Below are 24,882 nucleotides of genomic sequence, written 5' to 3'. Positions count from 1 at the left end.
GGGGAGTCGTAGAGGGATGAAGTTCCCTTGAGGGGGTTCCCTTTAGAATGTGGGCCTTTTACTCTGAGGAGACAGGGTCTACCAGGTGTAATCGGGATTTAGCCTGCAGTGAAGGACTAGGGGGAAAGTATAATCCAGGCTTCAGTTTTCCAAAAGAAAAAGCTTATTTCTCTCCCCCTTTTCCTTACACCTGCCTAACCATAAAATCTCCATAAAGGGGAGATTGTTGGTTAAATTCAGATAGTGACAATTAAAGAAAAAGATGAAGTGAAGAATTCTAACATTCCTTTGATCTGCAACATTATACACCCAGCAAGAGTAAGGAATGAATGAGATGAAAGATTATTTGAGAGAGTCTCCACTTTGTGAGATGAGCTTGAGGGGAGTTTCTGAAAACTGCCTTCTAGTGTCCACATGACCGGGAGACAGACAATTGAAATTAGAGCAGGAGGAATTTAGGGCAGACTTCTGGGAGAGTGTTATTACTCCTAATAATCGCAAAGTGCACGAAGCAAGTTATCAGAAGGGATTAGGCCTCTGTTCCACTGCCTTGAAGACAAGGAGTAGTTAGTTTTTGGTTTGTAGCATTTGCAGTTCTAGCTCCCACTGGCTATGGCCTCTGTTTTTAAAAAATATGTCTTGCTCAAGGAAGCATAAAATTGCCATGCAGCGTCATATCTTCAGTGATACCTGTGTTACCCCCAGGGGCTTAGCAGCAGCAGCATCTGGAGTCAGTGAGCAGTCAAGCAATGTCAGCACTGAAGATCGCATTATGCATGCAGCACTGTGAGAAGCGCAGTAGAAATAATGGCAGAGCATCTCTAAGATGACACGGTCATTTCGGGAGAAAAGCAGTAATAGCAGCAAAGCACTGTCACCTGCTGTTTCACAGTTATTAGTAGTGTTATCCAACCAAGGGCCACTGCATTCAGTTGTGCATATTACTTCAGTTCAGTTCAGTCGCTCAGTCGCATCCAACTCTTTGCAACCCCGTGGCCTGCAGCACGCCAGGCTTCCCTGTCCATCACCAACTTCCAGAGCTTGCTCAAACTCATGTCCATCAAGTCGGTGATGCCATGCAACCATCTCATCCTCTGTCGTCCCCTTCTCCCGCCTTCAATCTTTCCCAGCATCAGGATCTTTTCCAATGAGTCAGTTCTTTGCATCGGGTGGCCAAAGTATTGGAGTTTCAGCTCCAGCATCAGTTCTTCCAATGAATATTCAGGACTCATTTCCTTTAGGATGGACTGGTTGTATCTCCTTGCAGTCCAAGGGACTCTCAAGAGTCTTCTTCAACACAGTTCAAAAGTGTCAACTCTTTGGTGCTCAGCTTTCTTTATTGTCCAACTCTCACATCCATACATGACTACTGGAAAAACCATAGCTTTGACCAGACAGACGTTTGTTGGCAAAGTAATGTCTCTGTTTTTTAGTATGCTGTCTAGGTTGGTCATGGCTTTTCTTCCAAGGAAGAAGCATCTTATAATTTCATGGCTGCAGTCACCATCTGCAGTGATTTTGGAGTCCAAAAATTCTCTTACTATTTCCATTGTTTCCCCATCTATTTGCCATGAAGTAATGGGACTGGATGCCATGATCTTCATTTTTTGAATGTTGAGTTTTAAGCTAACTTTTTCACTCTCCTTTTCATTTTCGTCAAAAAGCTCTTTAGTTCTTCTTCACTTTCTGAAGGGTGGTGTCATCTGTGTATCTGAGGTTATTGATATTTCTCCTGGCAATCTTGATTCCAGCCTGTGCTTCATCCAGCATTGTGCATATTGTATACAAAGAGAAACATGTGAATGGTACTGTCTAGAGTTGTACAGTGCACAACCTGCCCTACCATTCATAGCAGCCATGTCACTCATAGAGTCTCATTGCAAGCTTTGCAGGTATGAAATTCTTTCACATTTTAAATTGATTTCACGTCCATTTGGTCCTCGTAACAGTTTTATGAGATTGCAGGGACAGTGTCATTTTCCCCAGACTACAGATGAGGAGACCTAGTCCCAGAGATGAACCGGGACTGTTCTACTTGGTTAACACAATAAGGTTAGGACCCAGAACTGGTAGCTCTTGATTCAGGGCCATTTCTACCAGCAATTCACTTAACCCAGCCTTTCGAGAACACCTCTGGGTGCAAGAGACAGGCTACTGGGGAATCACTGGGAGCTGAGAGGCTTCTTCTTCTCTCCTTACCCCGAATCTGTTTTTACCATGGCCTCCCTCCCTCACCATGGCCAGCCTCCCTCCTTCATGTCCCTCCTCTCCACCCCCAGATTTGAGCGGGAGCAGAATGACACCTTCATCATGGAGATCCTAGACATTGCCCCATTCACCAAGATGAGGATCCGAATTGACGGCCTGGGCAGCCGGCCCGAGTGGTTCCTGGAGAGGGTAACACGGCTGGACCTTCACCCTCCCTTCCTCCCACTGGCCACCCCTACTTCCTGCTTCTTTGGGTTGTCAGTGGGGTTTGTTAAGGTGCAGATGTCACCTTAGAAGGTTGTTACAGGAGCCTGCCCCAGATAATATGCCCCTAGGTGTGAATTAATCAGGGAACGTAGTTTTATTTATTTGTATCCAGTCAAAACTGAATGAGCTGCCAGGGAATACAGCCTGCCTGATCAGTGTAACGTGGACAGAGACCCGTGTGAGCTTCCTGGAGGGAGCGAGTTGGGAGGAGTGAGAGGGGAGCAGCAGGAACCGGGCGGTGAGGTTCCCATGGTGGGAACCCGAGGCAGACGGTAGGGAGGCTCCCGGTTCCCCCACGGTCTCAGTGAGCGGGCTGCCTCTTCTTCTCTGAGCCATCCTCTCATCCCTTGTCCATCAAAGGCCATCTGTCCCAAGTCCCCTGAGGCTCTGCTCCCCTTGTCCAGCCTTTAGCAGACTTTTCTTGAGCCAGTAATACAGTGTTCCCTCCAAGGACAATCTGGCGAAATTGGGTCTGCAGTCCTGGGGCACCTGTGGCTGAAAGTGGTTTGGTTGGTCTATTTTTATGTCATTAATTCAGCAGACATTCCTGGCGCACAGTTATAGGCCCTCCTTGGAAACATATTTACATGAATTGCCCACTTCCAGCTCACCAAGTAAAGTTAGTCACGGCGGGGGTTTCAGACTCCGTGCCAGGCCTTTGGGGTAGGGTCTTGTCCTGGAGAGGACCCTTTCCTCGTGCCTCGAGTCTAAGTCAGAAGAAGTTGTCTCAGGCCTGGGATAGTGGGTTCCAGGGTCCAGACGAGGGGGCCGCCTCAGTGGGTGGGCAGTCGGTGGGGGGTGAGGGAGGTGTTCACACCCTGGCCGGTCCCCCCGCCCAGATCCTCCTGAAGAACATGAGCACAGGAGACCTGACCGTGTTCTACTACGGAGACTGGCTGTCCCAGCGGAAGGGCAAGAAGACGCTGGTGTGCGAGATGTGTGCCGTCATCGACGGGGAGGAGATGATGGAGTGGACGTCCTACACCGTCTCAGTGAAGACCAGTGACGTCCTGGGTGAGCCGGGGGCGGGCGCTCCCTTCTGTGTCCACTGCCCACTCACCCTGCCCTTCTCAAATTCTGGCTGAGGTCTGGAGCTCTGGTCAAGGCATTTTTCTTTGGTTGGCCTTTCAAAAGTAAGGCCAACTCATTTCCTCAGAGTTCCATCTTCTACAAAGTATTCCTCCCCATGACTGATGTGGCTCTGTCCTTTCTGCATCAGGAAAATGGGAGGAAACAGGGCAGGAGTTTGGCTCAGAGGCCCTCAGTCCTCTGCTGCCTCCTGAAACCCCTCACCCAGGTGCTGCTCAGCATGGCTGCCCTTGGCCCCTTCCTACATCCCTGTGCTTGGCCACCGGCTTTGGCCTGGGATCTTAAGATAGGGTAAGTCCTTGAGCCCACGTGTGAGTGACATTCAGGTGCAGCAGTGACAGTGAGGCTGTGACAGAGGCTGGCACAGGTGTACCAGGTGCTGGGAGCCTACAGGAGGGCACCTTCCCTAGCTGGAAATCAGGGACAAAAATCAGGGAGGGCTTCCCAGAGGTGGTGCCAAAGTGCAACCAGAAAGACAAACAGAAGCCAGTGAGGCAGATGGGACACCAGAGGAAGGGCCTTCCAAGCAAAAGCACCAATGCATACAGAGGGCTGCAGCTGAAAGGGAAGCAGTGTGTGCTGCCTCCCTCCCCTCAACCAGTTCTGTCCCCTGGGAGCTGGTGCAAGGACCCTGCAAACTCACTCACACTACCTATAAATGGTAGTGAGGGATCCCTGGTTGGCCCTACTAGCTCACACTTTCAGCAGGGAAGCTCTCCAGGCACAGTGATAGGCACCTCTTGCAAATGAAGCCAAAGAAATGAAGCTTTCTTAAATTGGCAGCTCGGGCATACATGTTGGGTCAGGGCAGCTGGCAAGGCACCAGATTTGTGGCACTTCCTTTCTTCCTAAGAAAGAAGATTTCACTCTCTTTGCTCAAAGTTCCAAGTGTTCACTCATTTTCAAGTCCCTCATCCCTTCATGATGTGCTTTCAGAAAGTAATAAGTTCATTGATAATCACAGGGTACGTATCAGAAAAGTTTCAAGGGGTGACCTCTCCCAGAAGCCTTTTCTTTCCAGCTGGGTCACTACATCTCTTTGGCTTAAGTGGACAGTGTGCAGCTGTAGCATTGAATGTCAACCAGAGGCAGATGTGGGAACAAAGAACTTTCACATTGTATAGGAAGGTGTTTATTTCTAAACTGTAAAGCCAGTCTACATGGCGTGCCTTTAAGGATGGGTATATTTCCGCAGAATACATGAGTTCTTGTACCAAACCATCCATGCCTGCTAACCAGGACCCCAGTTAACCCAACAGCATTTACAAGGCTCAAACGTAAGATGAAGGATAGAGTTGTAGACCTGGGAGCCCCAGGACACTGACCAGCCCTTCCTGACCTCATCCCTGGCTTTGACGACTCTGAACTTGCCCTCGTGCACCCCTGGCTCCTCCCTGGATCCCAAGAGCGGGGCCAGAGCAAGAGAACTGTGATTCAGTGAGGCCAGAGCCCTTGTCTTGCGCACCTTAGGAGCGGGCACCGATGCCAACGTGTTCATCATTATCTTCGGGGAGAATGGGGACAGCGGGACCCTGGCCCTGAAGCAGTCTGCCAACTGGAACAAGTTCGAGCGGAATAGCACCGACACGTTCAACTTCTCCGACATGCTGAGCTTGGGTCACCTTTGCAAGCTGAGAGTTTGGCACGACAATAAAGGTAGCTCAAGGTCAGGGTGGGGAGGGCAGGCCACAGCTCTTCACCTAAGCCCCCGCCCATCTCTCTGGCAGTGTGTGGACCCTTCCGCCCCGGGGGTGGCAGGAAACCAGAAACAGTGGATTGCTACCATTTTGATGTTTACATCAGTTAGAAGAGCCAGTGTTTTGGGACAAATTTCAGTTCCTCCTGCTCCACACCCCCCATCCCAGGGTGATGTGATATCAGGGCATTAATTCTACTTAGTTCAGACATTAAAATTAAGAGCGGGGGAAGGGCTATGTCACCAAATTCCCTTCGCATGAATTTTCCATAAAGGATTATGCTTGTTTAGTTATAATAGCAAATCTAAAATTAGTCAAATTCAGTTATAAATATGAATGATGGGATAGGATATAAGCCAAACAAGAAATTTATCTTCAAAATGCCAAAGGAATACTTTGTTACATCTGTAATTGTGATGAAGCTCATGTTCAATATTTCTTTCATTACCGCTTTGTCGTCTTCAGGCCACTATGAACATTTTTTTTTCTGGCTTTGGGCCATTACGTTATACATTATATAATTGGAACAGAGTTGTTAAATACTGAATGTCACCTCCTTAAGACACATTATTTTCTTGATTCTTGCCATTCTAACACCCTCTTGTCTTCCATTGAAACTGGCTTTGACAAGGCAATTCACTCAAATCCTTCTCCAATCTTCTCTGAGTCTCCCCCACGAGTGGCCCAGAGGTGTCCTGAGTGTTATATTGTCCTTACTTCTTTAGATCCTGGCAGAGAACCAATATATCTGTCATGGTGACTGATGAAGCCTAATTTGGCTTGGTTGTAGAAAAGAGAGATGATAAAGTTTAACATGCGTTAAACAATTAAAAATGTTTTCCATAACATGGGATAAGCGCTGATTAAAAACAGAGAAAGTTCTCAGTCTTCAGAGCAATAAAATAATGAAGATTTGCACAGCCCTCAACTTTCAAATCTCAGTGTACCCACTCATTCATTCACTGAGGGAACATTTACAGCATTCGCTATGTGCCTAGTGCTCTGTTCAGTATAAAAGATACAAACATTTGACCTTTGTGACAGTCTTATGAATTCTTGCCACAAAAGAACTTTATCATCTCTCTTTTCTACAACCAAGGAATATTGAGGCCCTGTGAGGTTTGAACAACTTACTCAGAAACACACAGTAAGAAATAGACATGACCGAAACTCAAATCCAGGTCTTCTGAGGCGTATTCTAGTAAACTCTGCTGTGGGCCAGCCCATCCTGCCAGTTCCATTCTGCCCAGCCAGTGGGCCGATGGGTCAGAAAAGAAAAGATGAGATGAGGGCAGCTTCTTCTACCTCTGTTCTCTACGTCCCCCATAAATGTTGTCTGGGCATCGGGGGAGAGGGTCTTCTCCAGAAAAGTGAGAGGAGATGCTTATTCCTCAGCTGGCCATTCATTGTCCTCGTAAGTCTGTGGAAAGAAACATACTTACAAAGTATTTTCAGAATATCCTTAATGAATCTCTACTCTTTCCTAACGAAGAAACAAAACAAGATCCCTGAATTCCTTCTCACCCTCTCATTATCCATTATGATTGTCTTAGAATTAGTAGGAGATTGGCTGGTAGCTGAAAGTCTGACAATTATGAGTCAGATTTATTAAGATTATCTTTTGCCCCAGAGAATTCAAACGATCAGGATAAGCCGCTGCCCATGCCACTCAACAAATGAGTGTCAGGACAATCACTTCAGTGTTTGATCAGGCTGCCATTGGCTCAGTAAAAGCACTGAGCCCCATTGTGTGTCTAATTACAGTGATTTGACAGACCAGACTGATGAGGGTGGGTGGATGAGGTCTGTCTACCCTAACATCCAGGCACACAGATTCCTGTTGCAGTGTCCACACCAGAGGCAAACCACTGTTTAGGAAGTATGTTCCCAGGAAGTGTGCCCCTTCCCTAATCAGAAAGAAGCACATTTTACTTCTGCACTAATATACACACTGGCAAGGCATTACTCTTGAGGGCAGGGGCCTTGCCTCATTCATATTCATCTTCATAAACGTGCCCATGGCAGAGTGGAAACTCATTTAAATCTTAACTTAGTTGAAACTCCACGCCCCTCCACCCCCAGGAGAGAGCTGTGAAATTCCAAGACCACAGCCCCTACCTCAGAAGCAACAGAGAAGCAAAGAGGCTAGAACCTTGAGAAGGAAGAAATATTATTCCCAGTGAGTCTGAACAGTCGCCTTAAGGTTCAACCACAAGGTGGGATCAGAGGTCAGGCAGCTCCCTGATCACCTCCTGGTCAGGTCAGAGAACTGGGTAGGGGAGAATTTCATGTAGACCTTGATGACCTCCCTCACTTTTCTAAGAAGGGAAGACAATGTTAGGGCCATTTTTTGTTTAGGGCCACTTTTAATATGAAGATTTCACTCTTCATATTAAAGTGAGGGTGAAGGGATGACCAGAAAGACTGAGGATGCCCTCATTAAAGATCACAGTTCTAGCTACACACTCCGCAGTCTTTGGAGTCATGTATCTGTCCAGGGTACTGACTTCTCTCCAGCTTCTCCCAACTCTGGACTCTATCACTTGTTTCTGGGGTCTCCATCTTGGAGGCTGACTGTTTTCAACCTGGACTGTTATAGATTTCTCTCAAGCTTGGCAAAATGGTTCAAACTGCCATACATTTCATCCTCAAGTCACAGCACTAAAAAGCAGATAATTGTTGATCCAAGATAAGAGTTCATCTCTGTCTCCTGCCTTCAAAAGCTGCTATCTCCAACTCCATATTATCTGACTCCACCTGACGAAACACCTGAAGGCCTACTGGTTCTTTGTTGCTTGGATGACTTCCTGTTGCTGCTCACACCTTCAAAATCTGCCTTATTCCTTCTCGATCTGTTTCTCATAACAGATTTTCCAGAGTTCTCTTGGGCACTTGTGTTCTATGTTGTATCCGTCCTTCCAAACTATCTAGGAAAGCAAAGACTGACATATTTGAGGAAAAATGTTCCAGAAAGTCAAGGAGTAACATTTCAGGAGTCAGGGATAATGTTTGCCTTTAGTGTTGTCTGTGTATCCCTCCTTTGGGGCTTCCCAGGTAGCTCAGTAGTAAAGAATCCACCTGCCAATGCAGAAAACACAGATGACGTGGGTTTGATCCCTGGATTGGGAAGATCTCCTAGAGTAGAAAATGAAAACCTGTTCCAGTATTCTTGCCTGGAAAATTCCATGGACAGAAGAGCTTGGTGCGCTACAGTCCATGGGGTCACAAAGAGCCAGACATGACTGAGCACTCACACCATCCACTGTCCATTCATCATAGCTTTGCTCTATAAAGTTGCTGTAAACACTGAACCACTGCTGCTAAGAAAAACACAAAGTTAGGTTCCTGCAATCCTCTGGTCACACATTTTCATCAACCAGTCAATACATAACCTTGTTTTGTGTTGGGGAAGGGGCTTTCCTGGTGGTTCGGAGAGTAAAGTACCTGCCTGCAATACAAGAAACCCAGGTTCAATCCCTGGGTTGGGAAGATCCCCTGAAGAAGGGAATGGCAACTCACTCCACTATTCTGGCCTGGAGAATCCCATGGACAGAAGATCCTGGCAGGTTACAGTTCATGGGGTCACAGAGTCAGAGAAACAAACAGACACTGTTTAAATACATTTCATATGGTGTACATTGTTGATTTATTAACAGTGAACTCATGGCCATCAACACTACTGATGAGGATAAAGGAAAGTCATGTGGCAAATCTATTTTTTCTGTAAGGCACATCACAGCCTTCTTGCACTTAGAAACACTAGGCAGTTCTTTAGCACTATAACATAAAAATGTAAAAACAAAACAAAACCCCACAGCACTAAATAGATGACAAAAACACTTGTTCATAGTCTGAGAGCTGAGACAGGAGTCCGAGCACCATCTTGTTTAACATCAACTGGCAACACATGAATTAGACAGTGCAAATTTTTTGCTGCTCTGCACATGTCCGTGAATAACTGTGAAAGGACTGTGAGTATTGATTTTAGAGCTACACATAAATTTTATCAAGTAGGTGAATTTGCAAATATGGATACGGAAATAATAAGGTTCAATTTGATCTGTCCTTGAAAAGACAATGTTTGAGCTAAGACCTAAAGAATTTATAGGAGTAGACATTTGGTGCGGTGTGGTGTTTATCAAAAATGAAGTGTGTTTGAGGCAGAATGAATAGAAAACATAAAAGCCCTAAAATATAAGAAAGACTGATATGTTTCAGAAATGAAAGCACAGTTCAGAATGACAACAAAATAGGGAATGGGGTGGGACCTAGAAAGTAGACAAGAATCAGGCCATGCAAGGTATTATAAGTCTTGTCAAGGATTGGGTCCTTATCCGAATTGTCCTGAGAAGCCATCAAAGGATCTCAGAACAGTAGTCATGTAGGGAAGATGATCATAGTGTCTGTGGGGAATAGGTTAGATGGAAAAGAAAACAAACTTCAAAAGACTGGCTGAGAGATGATGGGAGCTAACGGTGCCCTGCACAATGATGATAGCAGTGGGGAACGGAGAAAATGGAGAAACAGTTGAGAAATGCTTAAGCAGAAGGCTTACTAAAGGATTGGCTGAGAAGGAAAGTTGAGCAAGAATGGTAAGGCTGCTGGAGGAGCTTCTTCATCCTGACATGTTTAATTTAAAGGTCTGTGAGACATCTAAGAGGGATAGCTAGTACCAGTTGGGTCTGGAGCTCAGGAGTCAACCTAGTTGGGAGATACTGATCTGAGATGTTGATCTAAGATGTTAGTGCAGAGGCATCACTGAAGCCATGGGAGTGGGGCAATGAAGCTTCCGAAAGCCAAGAGTGACCAGGAGCAGACTCCTGAGAGCCCGGTGTTTGAGGTTAGAGGTAGAAGGGCAGGCAGAGGAGGAGGAGGAAGCAGGAGGGGACTGGGTGGCCTCGACATTGTTTTACTTCCTAAAGGAACGTGTTCAGGGAGATGAGCCCTACTATGGAACTACTGAGGACTGTTCACTGACCACGGAACCCCAAAATGTGCTGTGTTGGTTCATGATGCCATAGTTTCCTGGCATAAATTTAATAAAGAAGCTATGAAACCACATTTGTTTTCAAATAGCAGAGCAGTTTAAACTGTTTTAAATGTTTATTTCTTCCTAGCAAATTCCCTGAATCCCTTGTTGAGAAATATTTTACGTAGCCAAACACTTAAGTCATTGTCACAGGGAGAAAGGAGGGGGAGATAAGCAGTCTTCCGTCACTTGTGGACTCATGTTTATAAGACACAAGTGTCCATCACTGCCTCCTGAGCACTGCTCCTCCTCCCCTCCCACACACAGAATGTCAGGGAAACGTTCTCACCGGTCTCACTCGCTTTGTTTGCTGGTCCTTTTTGAGATGTGTAATTGCCTTTTTATTCCTGATTGTTCCAGTCAATCCAGTGAGTGATATGATACATATGACTTTGCAGCCATGAGACATCTCCAAGATGAACATCCATTTAAAAAGTTTTCTTTGCACTCTCTTCTCTTTCCTAGCTCTGCCATGATTACATCTCCCTGTTTATGATGAACAAACTCTCTGATGTACTAACCTCCTCACTGAAAGTTCTTCCTATTGCCTTACCTTCCTTAAGCCCTCTCCCAGAATAGTCATCATATTTGTAACTACATGCTCAGTCTGGCTCCCTTACTTAATTAGCAGCTCCATGAGTACCATTGTCATATTGATTACTCTTCCCTAATACCCCCACACTGCCTGTAATGCAGTGGGGGCTTAATATAGAATTTCTTTAATACCTCTGTTTCAAGCCCTCATATACCAACCCTGTTTTCTTATGCCTCTACCACAGGGAACCCACATTTCTTCTGGATCAAAGTTTTTCCTTGTGTCTTAATACTTTCAAAAAGTGGGTCCTGATCATGAATTTCAGGGTCATCATTAGGTCCTCTAATAAAGTCTTCTCCAACTCCTTGGACACTATGCATATATCTAGACTTTCTCAGCTTTCTTTTCATTTTCCTTCTCTGCAAAAACTCTACACTCAAATTTATCTCATCCTGAAAGGAAAGGGGACAGTTCAGCACCTTGGACAGCTCTAAACCTATCCACCCATTGTTTCTTGCTGTTACTTTGGTTTAGTTTGGCCTTGAAGTACAAAACGAAGCAGAGCAAAGACTAACAGAGTTCTGTCAACAGAACACACTGGTCATAGCAAACACCCTCTCCCAACAACACAAGAGATGACTACACATGGACATCACCAGATCGTCAATACTGAAATCAAATTGATTATATTCTTTGCAGCTGAAGACGGAGAAGCTCTATATAGTCAGCAAAAACAAGACCTGGACCTGACTGTGACTCAAATCATGAGCTCTTTATTGCAAAATTCAGACTTAAATTGAAGAAAGTATGAAAAAACACTAGACCATTCATGTATGACTTAAATCAAATCCCTATGGTTATACAGTGGAGGTAACAAATAGATTTAAGGGATTAGATCTGGTATACAGCGTGCCCGAAGAACTATGGACAGAGATTCACAACATTGTAAAGGGGGTGGAGACCAAAACCATCCCCTAGAAAAAGAAATACAAGAAGGCAAAGTGGTTGTCTGAAGAGGCTTTACAAATAGCTGAGAAAAGAAGGGAAGTGAAAGGCAAGGGAGGAAGGGAAAGATACACCCAACTGAATAATTGGAGATATCAGGGGAACATTTCAGGCAAGGATGGGCACGATAAAGGACAGAAACGGTAAGGATCTAACAGAAAGAAAAGAGATTAAGAAGAACTGGTAAGAATGCACAGAAGAATGATGCAAAAAATTCTTAATGACCCGGATAACTATGATGGTGTGGTCACTAATCTAGAGTCAGACAGGCTGGAGTGTGAAGTCAAGTGGGCCTTCGGAAGCATTACTACAAACAAAGCTAATGGAGTTGATGAAATTCCAGCAGATCTATTTCAAATCCTAAAAGATGATGCTGTTAAAGTGCTGTGCTTGATATGTCAGCAAATTTGGAAAACTCAGCAGTAGCCACAGGACTGGAAAAGGTCAGTTTCATTCCAATCCCAAAGAAGGGCAATTCCAAAGAATGTTCAAACTACTGTACAATTACGCTCATTTCACATGCTAGCAAGGTTATATTCAAAATCCTTCAAGCTAGCCTTCAGCCGTACATGAACTGAGAACATCCAGATGTACAAACTGAGTTTAGAAAAGGCAGAGGAACCAGAGATCGAATTGCCAACATTCGCTGGATCATAGAGAAAGCAAAGAAATTCCAGAAAAACATTTACATCTGATTCATTGATTATGCTAAAGCCTTTGACTATGTAGATCACAACAAACTGTGGAAAATTCTGATGGGAATACTCTAACACCTTACTTGTCTCCTGCAGGTCAAGAAGCAACAGTTAGAACCAGACATGGAACAATGGACTGGTTCAAAATTCTGGAAGGATTTTGACAAGGCTGTATATTCTCACACTGCTTATTTAATTTGTGTGAAGACTGTATGCAGACTAAGTTACTTCAGCCATGTCTGACTCTTTGTAACCCTGGACTGTAGCCTGCCAGGCTCCTCTGTCCATGGGATTCTTTAGGCAAGAATACTGGAGTGGGCTGCCATGCCCTCCTCAGGGGGATCTTCCCAACCCAGGGATCAAACCCATGTCTCCTGTGGCTCCTGAATTGCAGGTGGATTCTTTCCCTGCTGAGCCACTGTGGAAGCCCTATATGCAGATTACATCATGTGATGCCGGGCTGGATTTATCACAAGCTAGAATCAAGATTGCTGGGAGAAACATCAGCAACCTCATATATGCAGATGATACCACTCCAGTGGCAGAAAGTTGAGAGGAACTAAAGAGCCTCTTGAGTGAAAGAGGAGAGTGAAAAAGCTGGCTTAAAGCTCAACATTCAAAAAACTAAGATCATGACATACAGTCCCATCACTTCATGGCAAATAGAAGGGGGAAAAGTGGAAACAGGGACAGATTTTATTTTCTTGGGCTCCAGAATCACTGCTGACAGTGACTGCAGCATGAAATTAAAAGACATTTGCTTCTTGGAAGGAAAGCTATGACAAACCTAGACAGCGTATTGAAAGGCAGAGACCACTTTTCCAACAAAGATCTGTATGGTCAAAGCTATGGTTTTCCAGTAGTCACGTGTGGATGTGAGAGTTGGACCATAAAGAAGCCTGAGTGCCAAAGAATTGATGCTTTTGAACTGTGGTATTGGAGAAGACTCTTGAGAGTCCCTTGGACAGCAAGGAGATCCAACCAGTCAATCCTCAAGGAAATCAATCCTGAATATTCATTGGAAGGACTGATGCTGAAGCTAAAGCTCCAATGCTTTGGCCACCTGATACGAAGAACTAACTCATTGGAAAAGACCCTGATGCTGGCAAAGATTGAAGGCACAAGGAGAAAAGCACAGCAGAGGATGAGATAGTTAGATAGCATCACCGACTCAATGGACTTGAACTTGAGCAAACTCCAGGAGATACTGAAGGACAGGGAAGCCTGGCATGCTGCAGTCCATGGGGTCACAAAGAGTGGGACACGACTTAGCAACTGAACAACAACAACTTTGGTGTAGACGCCAGGCTCTACAAAGAGCTTGATTCCTCCCTTATTCCTCTGATTACCTTTGGTCTCCTCATCGCTCTTGGACTTAAAGAAATTCCAAGTCACTGATGTTATCTTCTTCCCTTTGTAAGCAGAGAAATGACCTCCTCCTCGACAACTAGACTTTGGATCTGAAAGCAGGATCCTGTCATTGACAAGAACAGAAAGATTTTTGTGTCTTCAATGAGCCCAAGTAGTTTGGATACTAGGGTCAGAAGAGGCCCAAGATTCTGTGCCTAATTTCCTCTTTATAGTAACTTTCTCCTCCAGAGATGAAAGTTTAAATGTTTAATACAGAGCCATACCTAATCCCTTTATTTTTTCATGCCATTGACTTTTGAAGGAGCAGGGCCCAATGATCTATAAAATTTGCACACTCTGGACCTGTCTGCTTTCTTCTTTATGGTGTCATTGCTTCCCTGTTCCCCATATTTCTTACAATCTGGAAGTCAGCTGTAAAGACTTGATTAGATCCAGGTTCGATATTATTTGGCAAGAATATTTTATATGTGGTATCAGGGCTACTTTAAAATGGGACTTGTGTACTTCATATTACATCACAGCCATCTCACACTTACTGACGCTCACGTCTAACGGTGAATCCAGGGCAGACTGCTTGATTCCTCCACTGTAAACTCCCATCACTCTTCATCTAATGGCTTCTCTGTGATGATCAATTAGAGTTACAAATGATTTTCTAATTGTTATTTCTTATCCACTTATTAGCCCGAATTCTTCTGTAAAAAAAAGTTGTCCCTCAGGCTATTTGATTACCATGAAATATAGTTCATAGGTGAAAATCAAGATAAATGATTAATTCTTTCCCTTAATTTCAATTACCCAGATAGCTTTTATAATACTGAACAAATTATAACAAGAGTGTTTATTTTCTAATTCTTTTTTTTCCCTCTGGCTTTCTTCCTCTGAAATGAAAACTCTAATGAATATATTTTCTTTTGAATAATATAAATTCATAGAAGTGTATGGGATCTCAGAAATCATGTATTTTAACCCGGTTACTTTGCTCAAGTAAGGAATCTGAGGCATAGAGATGCTGTAATATATTCAGTTTGGTGGGTGTGCTGAGAATGGAGTCTAGAGATCTCCCAGATGCGGGTGTGTCACTCCGGGCATCCTATCTTGGATGATGTACATGAGAAAGTATTTGTGGAGGGATACTAGCTAGATTCTGTATTCTTTAATAGCTAGGACTCTGTGATGGCTCCATATCTCATTTCAAACAACCTATTTATCTTTTTAAAGAAATTTTGTTTACCTGCATGGACTTTAGCTTGCCAAAGGTTATTTTTTAAAGAAATTACTTGAAGAAATAAATTATATATTCAAGCAATATTTTAAGGGTTTGCACTGAAATTTAAAAAGCTGAGGTATCACTATAGAAAGTAAATGTAATTTATCAATTCTGTATTTATTGAGCACTAAGTCAATACACCTGTGATGTAACCAAGAAGTTTAAGACAAATTCCATACCTTAAAATCAAACTAGAGAAATCTGACACACACACAATCACTATAAAAGAGTTCATGTTCATAACCTCACTAGAAATCGTTTATTTCCCAAGCCATCTTGGGCAACTGTTCATGGGCAAGTGAATAAACAGATGATGAATGCCATGGGACTGGGGAGTTTGGAGGGTCTCATGGAGAAAGTGAGGCCTAAGTTGTCCAGAGGGTATGTGGGAATTTAGGGCAGGAAAATCGCTTGAAGCCTTAATGAAGATGAAAGATACAGCCAAGTGATGCTGAATAAATCCATCTCACTGGGATGGAGGAGTTGCCTTAGGAGTCTTCCTTCCTGAGGCAGGAAAGGAAGTGGATGGAGTCAGGATGAAGAAGGCCCTATATATGGAAACAGAATTGGACCCTTTTCCCCCATCAGATGTGGAAGGCCACGGAGGAATCACAAGTAGCAGATAGCATGATGAAATCCGGGAAGTACCTGGCAGTCAGTTTCCCTCCTGTCTGGAGTCTGCCTTCTCTTGGCTGGAAAGATTGGGGCCCTATGCTCTTTCAGTTTGGTTTTCTTTTTTTTTTTGATTGGTAGAAAATCGCTTTACAATTTTGTGTTGGTTTCTGCCATACAACAATGTGAGTCAGTCATAATTATACATATATCCCTTCCCTCCTGGGCCTCCCTCCCCAGCCCCATCCCACCCTTTCCAAACCAGCCCCCTCAAGGTCATCACGGAGCGTCAGGCTGGGCTCCCTGTGTGTTTAGCAACTTCTTAACTATCTATTTTACACCTCATTCAGTTTTTAAGCTTTTTTTCTTATAGTAAACCTTAGAACATTGGAGGTCAAATGATTTCACTAAGACAGGCCATTGCTCCCTGGTGGGGCTTTGAATTATTTTTCCCCTCCACTCATAGAATGTTACCACCAGTGTCCTCCCTTGTTCTTCCCAAGAACAACAGTGCACTCATCCATTCAACAAGTGTTTATGGAATAATGTGCTAAGCATTGCTCTAGGCATTAGAATATAGTGGTGGATATCAGGCAAGACTCCTGCTCTCATGGGGCTTACAATCTAGAGAAGACAGAAAGTACAGACAATGTGCAAGCAAATAAAACCGAAATTATTTCAGACTGTGAAATGGGTGCACGTTAACGTGATAGCAAGTAATTGGGGACGGGGAAGCCTCCGCAAATTGGAAAGGTCTTCCCAAAGACAGGACATTTGATCTGACACTTCAGTGATGAAACACTCTGGATATTCAGAGCCTAGGGTATATTGTCGCAGGCAGACAGAAAAGTATGTGCGACATTTCCAAGGCAAGACTGGATTTCATATGTTAGGGCGCTAAAAGGCGTAAGTGAAATAGAGTGAGTAAAAATGCACGTAGCACGAGATGAAGTCAAAATGGAAAGGGGCCACGTCATGTCAGTTCTTAAGGTTGTTGGTGAGCTGTTTGCAGTTATTCTGAGGGTAATGGGAAGCCATTAGACAGTTTTCCATGAGAAGTGACAAAATCAAACCTGATTTATGATTTCAAAAGATCGCTATGATGCCTGTTGCTGCTGCTAAGTCACTTCAGTCGTGTCCGACTCTGTGTGACCCCATAGACGGAAGCCCACCAGGCTCCCCCGTCCCTGGGATTCTCCAGGCAAGAACACTGGAGTGGGTTGCCATTTCCTTCTCCAATGTGTGAAAGTGGAAAGTGAAAAGTGAAAGTGAAGTTGCTCAGTCGTGTCCGACCCTTAGCGACCCCACGGACTGCAGCCTACCAGGCTCCTCCATCCATGGGATTTTCTAGGCAATAGTACTGGAGTGGCTTGCCATTGCCTTCTCCGTATGATGCCTGTAGAGGGTAGTAATTATAGCACTGCATGTAGAAGTGAAAGTTTGGATAACAACTAATTATCCATCAATTAGGACAAGGCAGAAATTTTCTTGTGTGTGCATACAATGGGATACCATGCAACTATGAAAAGGGATGGGCAGATACCTATGTACTGATATAGACTGTGAGTGAAAGGGTAAGATGTCAGACAGTGTGCGGTGTCTGCTATCTTTGTGTAAAAAGGTAAAGTAGGACTCTGAAAGAGGAGATTCTGTAAAGAAATGGATTCTCTAGTGGTGGGATTAAGATGGCTCCCTATTGATCTACGATGGTAGTGCTGCCACACAACTAGCCATTCTGTAACTGTGGGTCTGTCTATTTCTCTGGTGTTTTCACCAGCAGAACCCAGTCATATGACATCAGCCTTCCCAGAGCTGCCTCTTCTCATGTTTGATAGGTTCTTAGTGTAGAAAGTCGTGGTAGGATCCCTGTTAATCACATCCAACATTTCCAAAAAAGGCAATTAAATCATCAGTGAGCATGAAGCTATGAGTGAAGCTTATTTATCTTACAGTGGTTGGGGTTAGTCTGCAATTTACCTTGGAAGGAGTTCCTTTGCAGAATCAAACTTGTAAAGAGAGCTGAAGATGGGGTGAGACAGTGCCATCCCTTCAGAGGAGAGAGGAAGCAGGGGTGCAGGGGAAGAGAACAACCTGCCAGCAGGCACCAGGGCAACCTGGGCTGGGCTGCCTCCTTCTCCGGTTGTCTTCACCCACACGCTGGGGCCCAGAATTGCCTGTGGATAAAGTTAAAGGCAGCCCAGAATCCACCCTTCCCATCATCCCACTGCTTTTCTCTGTCACTGCCGTGCCTGGAGTTCTGGAAGTGAATTTGGGAGTGAAACCTGCCCAGAATATAGAGCAGAGTAAGTCTGTTATTTCCACTTAGTACTGTGCTGGGCTGTGCTTAGTTTCTTAGTCATGTCCAACTCTCTGTGATCCCACAGACTGCAACCCATCAGGCTCCTCTGTCCATGGGGATTGTCCAGGGAAGAATACTGGAGCGGGTTACCATGCCCTTCTCGAGGGATCTTCCCAGCCCAGGGATCGAACCCAGGTCTCCTGCACTGCAGGCAGATTCTTTACCAGCTGAGCTACCAGGGAAGCCCCCGCTTATTACTAACCATTTGTTATTTACATTTTGAATTTAAATAAAACTTAAAATATGCATGCAAAAAAATTCTTTGTTGATAAAATAACACCACTTTTTAACTCAACAGAACCACTGTAAAATTTAACTTGCTCTAGGACTCACTGATCTCCACTTTCAGTAAAGACCTATGTTTTAAAACATATGCAGTACCTTTTACACCAGAAATGAAGCTGTCCTAGGACTGCCAGTGTGTATGCTCTGCCCGCGAGCCTTAACATCTGCTCCCTGTGGGCTGGGTGTGTCCATCTTTGTGTGTCTCCGTGCTTATAACCCTTGAGACCAACAGCAAGATCTATAGATGTCGCTCCGGGCAGTGTCGGATCCTCCCTCACCATTATTGAAATGTTTTTTTGTTGGAGACGCTAGGACTGCCCTTCCAACCCCAAGTGGCATGAGAAGGCAAGATGTGAAAGTAAAACATATACATGCCCTCCTTGTAGCCTTCTGCACATACTATGGACACACAGAGATCCTCTAAGAGTTCCTGAACCCAAGTTAAGTATTTTGCAAAGAGAATTGTGGAAAAACCTAAACAAACTTTTGGGCCAACCCACTCTATTCTCTGGGCTAGAGGTATCTCAGCGATCATCTAACCCAACCCCTCATTTCATCAACATGGAGACAAAGGCCCAGAGAGGACAGCGAACTTGTTCAGGGTCACACAGCCAGCAGATGTAGGGAGCAGAAGTCTGAAAGGGGAGGAAGAGCCCATTCAGCCTCCAGCCCCGTGTCTCTGTTCTCAGGGATATTTCCTGGCTGGCACCTGAGCCATGTCGACGTGAAGGACAATTCCCGCGACGAGACCTTCCGCTTCCAGTGTGACTGCTGGCTCTCCAAGAGCGAGGGCGACAGGCAGACAGTCCGCGACTTTGCCTGCGCCAACAATGAGATCCATGACGAGCTGGAGGAGACCAGTACGTGGGGACACCGGCGGGCCCTGCTTAGATGCAGCCTGGGCAGAGGGAGGGCAGAACAATGTTAGAAAATCTAAAGGAAGAGCTCTCATAGCTGGAGGGGAATCAGATGCCCAATGAAAGAAATGACACTGGAGCAGTGCATAAGTAAACACCCTAAGAGTTGCTTCGTGAGCCTGAGACAGCCAAGATACTGGTGCCAGCTCATGACCCCAGATCACAGGGACTTATCAGGTAGCAGGAAAACCCACAGGGGACAAGCCTGCCCTGGGCAGTTTGATGTGATACTCTCTCTGGTTTATTTTATGTCGTGGACTCTCTCCAACTGATGTCTATAGCAACAGCCACCAACTCAGGCCTTCCTGAAAACAGAATGTGTAGGGGAGCCAGCATCTCCACCAACAGCTTTCTCTTTGGTTCCTTCCTCAGTGCATGTGTAAAGGGAAAGAGTAATTGGTCCCTAAGCTGAGTGGCCATCAAGGACCAGGGAGGGGTCCCTTTAATACAAATGCCAGTATCTGGGTTCAACAGATTTGATGAAGGCGTATCACTAGCAGAGCCTGATGTAAAGAAAGGATTTTCCAACCTTTTCTTATTTCAGCTAGCTAGTTACTGTAACACTAGCTGCAGTAAAACTTAAACCCACAAATCTCAATAGCTAAATGCAACAAAATCTGTTTCTCACTGATGTAATAAGTCCAGTGTGGGTGTTTGGCAAGAGGCCTTCCACGCTGTGATTCAGGGGCCCAAGCTCTTCTCACCTGTCTGCCATTTTCAACATGTGGCTCCCACAGTTCTTGAAGAGGGAAAAGAGAGCTGGGAGAAGGCACATTCCATACTTTCTTAACACATTAACTCATATTTTATGAGTCATGTGGCTCCACCTAGATGCAAGGGCACCTGGGATTGTAGTACCTGTCTGGACAGTTGCCCCGGGCAAGCTCTGTACATCATAAAAGGGAAGCATGGATCCTTGGTGGAAAGCCACTGAGCCTTCTGCACCATGCCATCCAACTGCCCAGTGATGGACTCAGCTGCTTGGAGAGGGGTGATCACTAATGGTCCTGGGAGCATTCAGACAAGGGCCAACCACTCATCTGTCAGCCTTAATGTATGAGGATGCCTGCCCTAATTCAGTGGGTGAACTCCCAGTTTCCCTAACTGTACTTACTGGGGGCCCACCTTTATTTTAGATGCTATGAACCATGCACACTGCTTTGTGATTGTTAGTTTCCTTGTACTGAACTGTGTCCATCTGTTGTTGTCCCTACTCAACTATAAGCTCCCAGAGGTCAAGGACAGAGCACTCTGCAGGCTTTGGGACTTAGTAGGTGCACAAATCATTAGAGCTCAGCAAATGAACGTTGTTTTTCCTTGGGGCCTCACAATCTCATTAGTGTGGAGGCTAATGCATAATTGCTAACATGAGCAATAAAAGCTCCTGGGGCCCTTGGCGTTCAGGGGAGGAGAGATTTGTGAGGCTGGGAGCATAACCACGGAGTTTCCTTCGCAGATTTCCTGCCAAACAGCTTGCTAAGACCTATGGAATTGGGTTAGTAGGGAGCTTGTTAGAAGGGAAGCAGTTCAGTTCAGTTCAGTTCAGTTCAGTCGCTCAGTCGTGTCCGACTCTTTGCGACCCCATGAATCACAGCACGCCAGGCCTCCCTGTCCATCACCAACTCCCGGAGTTCACTCAAACTCATGTTCATCGAGTCGGTGATGCCATCCAGCCATCTCATTCTCTGTCGTCCCCTTCTCCTCCTGCCCCCAATCCCTCCCAGCATCAGACTCTTTTCCAGTGAGTCAGCTCGTCGCATGAGGTGGCCAAAGTATTGGAGTTTCAGCTTTAGCATCAGTCCTTCCAATGAACACCCAGGATTGATCCCCTTTCGAATGGACTGGTTGGATCTCCTTGCAGTCCAAGGGACTCTCAAGAGTCTCCTCCAGCACCACAGCTCAAAAGCAACAATTCTTCGGCTCTCAGCTTTCTTCACAGTCCAACTCTCACATCCATACATAGCCTTGACTAGACGGACCTTTGTTGGCAAAGTAATGTCTGTGCTTTTTAATATGCTATCTAGGTTAGTCACTTGCATTAATTCCAGAAGGATATGTGTGGGGCAGAGATGGAAGGGCAGGAACACCAAGCCCAGGAATGGTCTGGATCAGTCTGTCATTACGAGGAGCCTGCAGAGGGCAGGGTGCCCAAAGGCCAGTGACACCCATGTCCGCAGATGGAGGCTCATCCTAGGGAGAGCCAGGGATACAGTTCAAGCCAATCATTCCAGCCTCAGCTGACTTTAACCAAGTGACGCAGCCTGGTGTGGGTTCCGGGACACACTAATGCACAGGGCAGACATCCTGCCCCCGTGGCACTTACTTTCCATGTCTGTGCCCCCAGGGGCATCTCCGGGCACGCGACTCGTAAGAATAAACACCCTCTGGTGTCTGAACGGAGCTTCGTGTGGTGAAGGTGCTGCACACATCCCCTGTCCTCACTGGACCCTCACTACCCTCCGCCCACCCTCTGAGCTGGACAGGGGCGCACTCACCTCTCTATATCCTAGGCATGGAAAACCAAAAACCGGAGAAGTGAGGCAATACATCACAGACAGCCCTAGCCAGTGGGACTCACATGACCTGACTCCTAGATCAGGGCTTGGCATACCATGGCCGCTGTGGCTTCGTTGGGCCTGGCTGGCACTCCGGATTGATCAACCACCCCACTTTGTTTGGCATCCTGTCTGCTGCCTTCACCTCCAATTCTTGTTAGCAATTTCAGAAGCAGCTCCCCATCCTCTGTAAGCATCAGCCTCTGTAGGTGATTCCAATGTGCAGGCAAAGTAGACAACCATTGGCAACTTTTAAATGATACTGATATTTGGGTCTCACCCCAGAGATTCTGCGTTAAGTCCTGGACAGTAAGATCGTGTGCTTATGTGTGCATATGCATGCACGCAGCACACACACACACACGACGCCTAGGAGGACCAAAAAATCTCTCTCTGGGGCATGCTGTGTGCGTGCTAAGTCACTTCAGTCGTGTCCGCCTTTTTGCCACCCCATGGACTGTAGCCCACCAGGCTCCTCTGTCCATGGACTTCTCCAGGCAAGAATACTGGAGTGGGTTGTCATGCCCTCCTCCAGGGGATCTTCCCGAGCCAGGGATTGAACCCGCATCTCCTGCATTGGCAGGCGGGTCCTGAGCCTCCTGGGAAACCCCCTCTCTTGGACATCCTCCAGGAAGACCAATGCCTCCCCTCAACAGCCCCCTTCCTTCTTATCCACCCCTACTTGAAGCCTTTTCAGGCTGCAGTCAGACTTATCTGCGACATTTCCAGTTCCAATACAATCAAGCTTGATGACCAATTCCCCAGGTTGGAGGACTCAGTGCTCCACCAGACAGCTCTGTTTAAAAATTCATCTTTATGATTATGTTCTTAAAGCTGCTACCCATTGGCAGTCCCAATGGAGGCAATCAGAAAAGTTCAGGGGTGGTCAGGACTTGGTTGTACATGCCCGAACCCCAGCCCTAAGATGGCCCCAGGAGAAAGGGAGTGTGTTGGTGCCCAGAACTTGCAAGTTTCAGGTGGAGCTGGCTGGGGCTTGGCTGTCTCCAGAGGCTCCAGTGGTTTCAGTGCGTCCTTGTCCCCTTTCCCTCTCAACTGTTTCTTTCTTGACATCACGGGAAGATGCTGGCTGGTACCCCCAACCCCATAGCCGTCTAATTGAACAGCTTTGGTGGAAGGGAAGAGAGCATCTCTTAAGGAATAATTCTGATTGACCAAGTCTGGGACTCTTATGCAAAACCACATGGGAGGAACTTCCAGAGCCAAAAAGGGTCCTGGCAACATAAGATGGGGGAGGTGATGTGGAGCAATAAGCTGCAGGTGCCCACTGGATGCCCAGGTGTCCCCTGGTGGTGCTCCTAGGTGCCTTGTGCCCCTGCTGTCCTGGCCTCAAGGCAAACACCTCTCTGTTCAGGGACTGCTCACATGAGGTGTGTTGGATCAGCTTGGTGCATCCTGGGCTTCTGGTTTGTCTCTGGCTGCAGATACCACGCCCAGAGCACAGGCAAGATGTCAAGGGCAGACAGCTCTGCTTGCTCCTGTCGGGCCACATTCACGCCCACTGAGCCCGCAGTATCTTTGTTAGTGGCCCCTTCATGCGAATGACTAGCATGGTGGCTACGGAGCCACTTTCTCCAGCCGGACTCCTCCCATGGGGGTGCTGGCCCCAGGGTGAGCCTCACATGGATCCCTGCTAGGCTGGGCTCCTACCTGCCCCACTCTGTCAGGTCCCATGTCCTCTGTCCTTTCCTCCCAGCAACCTATAAGCAAAGCTGAGAGTCATGCCTTCCACATTTTTATCAAGTCATTGATGAAATGACTTTTCCAAGGTGGAAATAGGCTGATTGAAAGACCGTTGATGCAACTGGCCACATTTGCTTTTAATCCATCTGAATGCCCTCACTTACATGCCTTCCTGCTCTGCCTTGTCTTTGGGGCCATGAGGAGAGGGCTGGTTACGATCCACATGCGTGTCCTCCTTGAGCAGATTGTAGGAAGCAAATAGGTTCCTAGTGCTCCCTGCTTTCTTCCCTGGGCGCTGACAGTCCTTTTCCTCTACAATGAAGGATCCACTTGGAATTCACAGGTGTCTGGTTTGCAGAAATACCTTACCCTCCCTGTGTTGGCTTTGAGTCCCCAGCCATGACTCATTCATTTCATGTCCTGGTGCTGTGAACGGTTGGGCCTGCAAAGACAGGTTCTTCTTCCAGGGCTGTGCTCACTGTGGCTTTCCTCCCCTATCCTGGGTTCTTTGCCCGGATGCCCTCTGTCTATGACTTGAGAGAAGCCACAAAGGCTGGGTCGCTGAGAGGCTGGGGTTGACATTACATTGGGCTGTAGACACAGCCATCCCTTCTAATTGTCTTTATCATATTTCCGAGATAAAAGCACAGAAATCAAACTGTAACCCCAAATCCTCAGTGACTCACTAACTGCCGGAAGACAAATATTGTTTCCTCCTGTGCGCCAGCTCCATCCCAGCTGGTCCGCGGGGAGTGGGGCTGGAGCTCGTGGATCTCGTGGATCTCAAGCCCCGCCCCTGCCCTCCAGTATCTTTGCTTACGCTCCTTCCCCTTCCTCCCTCCTAGAGCATCCCTCGGTTCTCTGTTGATCACAATCATGAATCTTCTTCAAGGCCAGGCTCACACACTGCCTTCTTCATGGAGCTTTCTGCAATGAGCCCAATCATTCATTATTCACTCAACAACTATTTATTGAGTGCCTGTGTCCCAGGCACCGTTCTGGGCACTTGGGGTCTATAATGAGCAAAACAAAGACCCTTGCCCTCATGGAGCTTACATTCAGGAGGGAGGGGGTCGTACAATAAACAACAAAATGATAAGTAACTGCTTAGCATATTAGAAGGGACTAGGTAAGAGAAGATGATAGAGCTCAGTTGAGCAGGCTGGAGTCCTGGGGAAACTGGGTTGGAATTTGGTTAGGGTGGTCCCTGAGGAGGGGACGTCTGAGTCAGACAGGAAGGAGTGAGCCAGGCCAGCATGGAAGGAGTGGGAGAGAAAGGGGATGAGC

The 24,882-nt window shown here is 46.2% G+C and overlaps 1 protein-coding gene across 2 annotated transcripts in view; it reads left to right on the top strand.

Annotated features, from left to right (window-relative positions):
• Positions 1-24,882, top strand: part of LOXHD1 (lipoxygenase homology PLAT domains 1) — a 192,108-nt gene that overhangs the window by 157,623 nt on the left and 9,603 nt on the right. For both annotated transcript variants that reach the window (XM_088833409.1, XM_055416819.2), the window contains 4 exons: positions 2,280-2,397; positions 3,315-3,489; positions 5,035-5,220; positions 19,112-19,282. In XM_088833409.1, coding sequence (XP_088689535.1) covers positions 2,280-2,397; positions 3,315-3,489; positions 5,035-5,220; positions 19,112-19,282 — 650 coding nt within the window. The remainder of the gene's footprint in view (positions 1-2,279; positions 2,398-3,314; positions 3,490-5,034; positions 5,221-19,111; positions 19,283-24,882) is intronic.

The sequence above is a fragment of the Moschus berezovskii genome, chromosome 28 (assembly GCF_049115385.1).
Source record: "Moschus berezovskii isolate FMDL1 chromosome 28, NW_MosBer_1.0, whole genome shotgun sequence".
Lineage (NCBI taxonomy): Eukaryota > Metazoa > Chordata > Mammalia > Artiodactyla > Moschidae > Moschus > Moschus berezovskii.
Note: the sequence above shows the minus strand (reverse complement) of the source record. Positions and strands in the feature narration are given on the sequence as shown.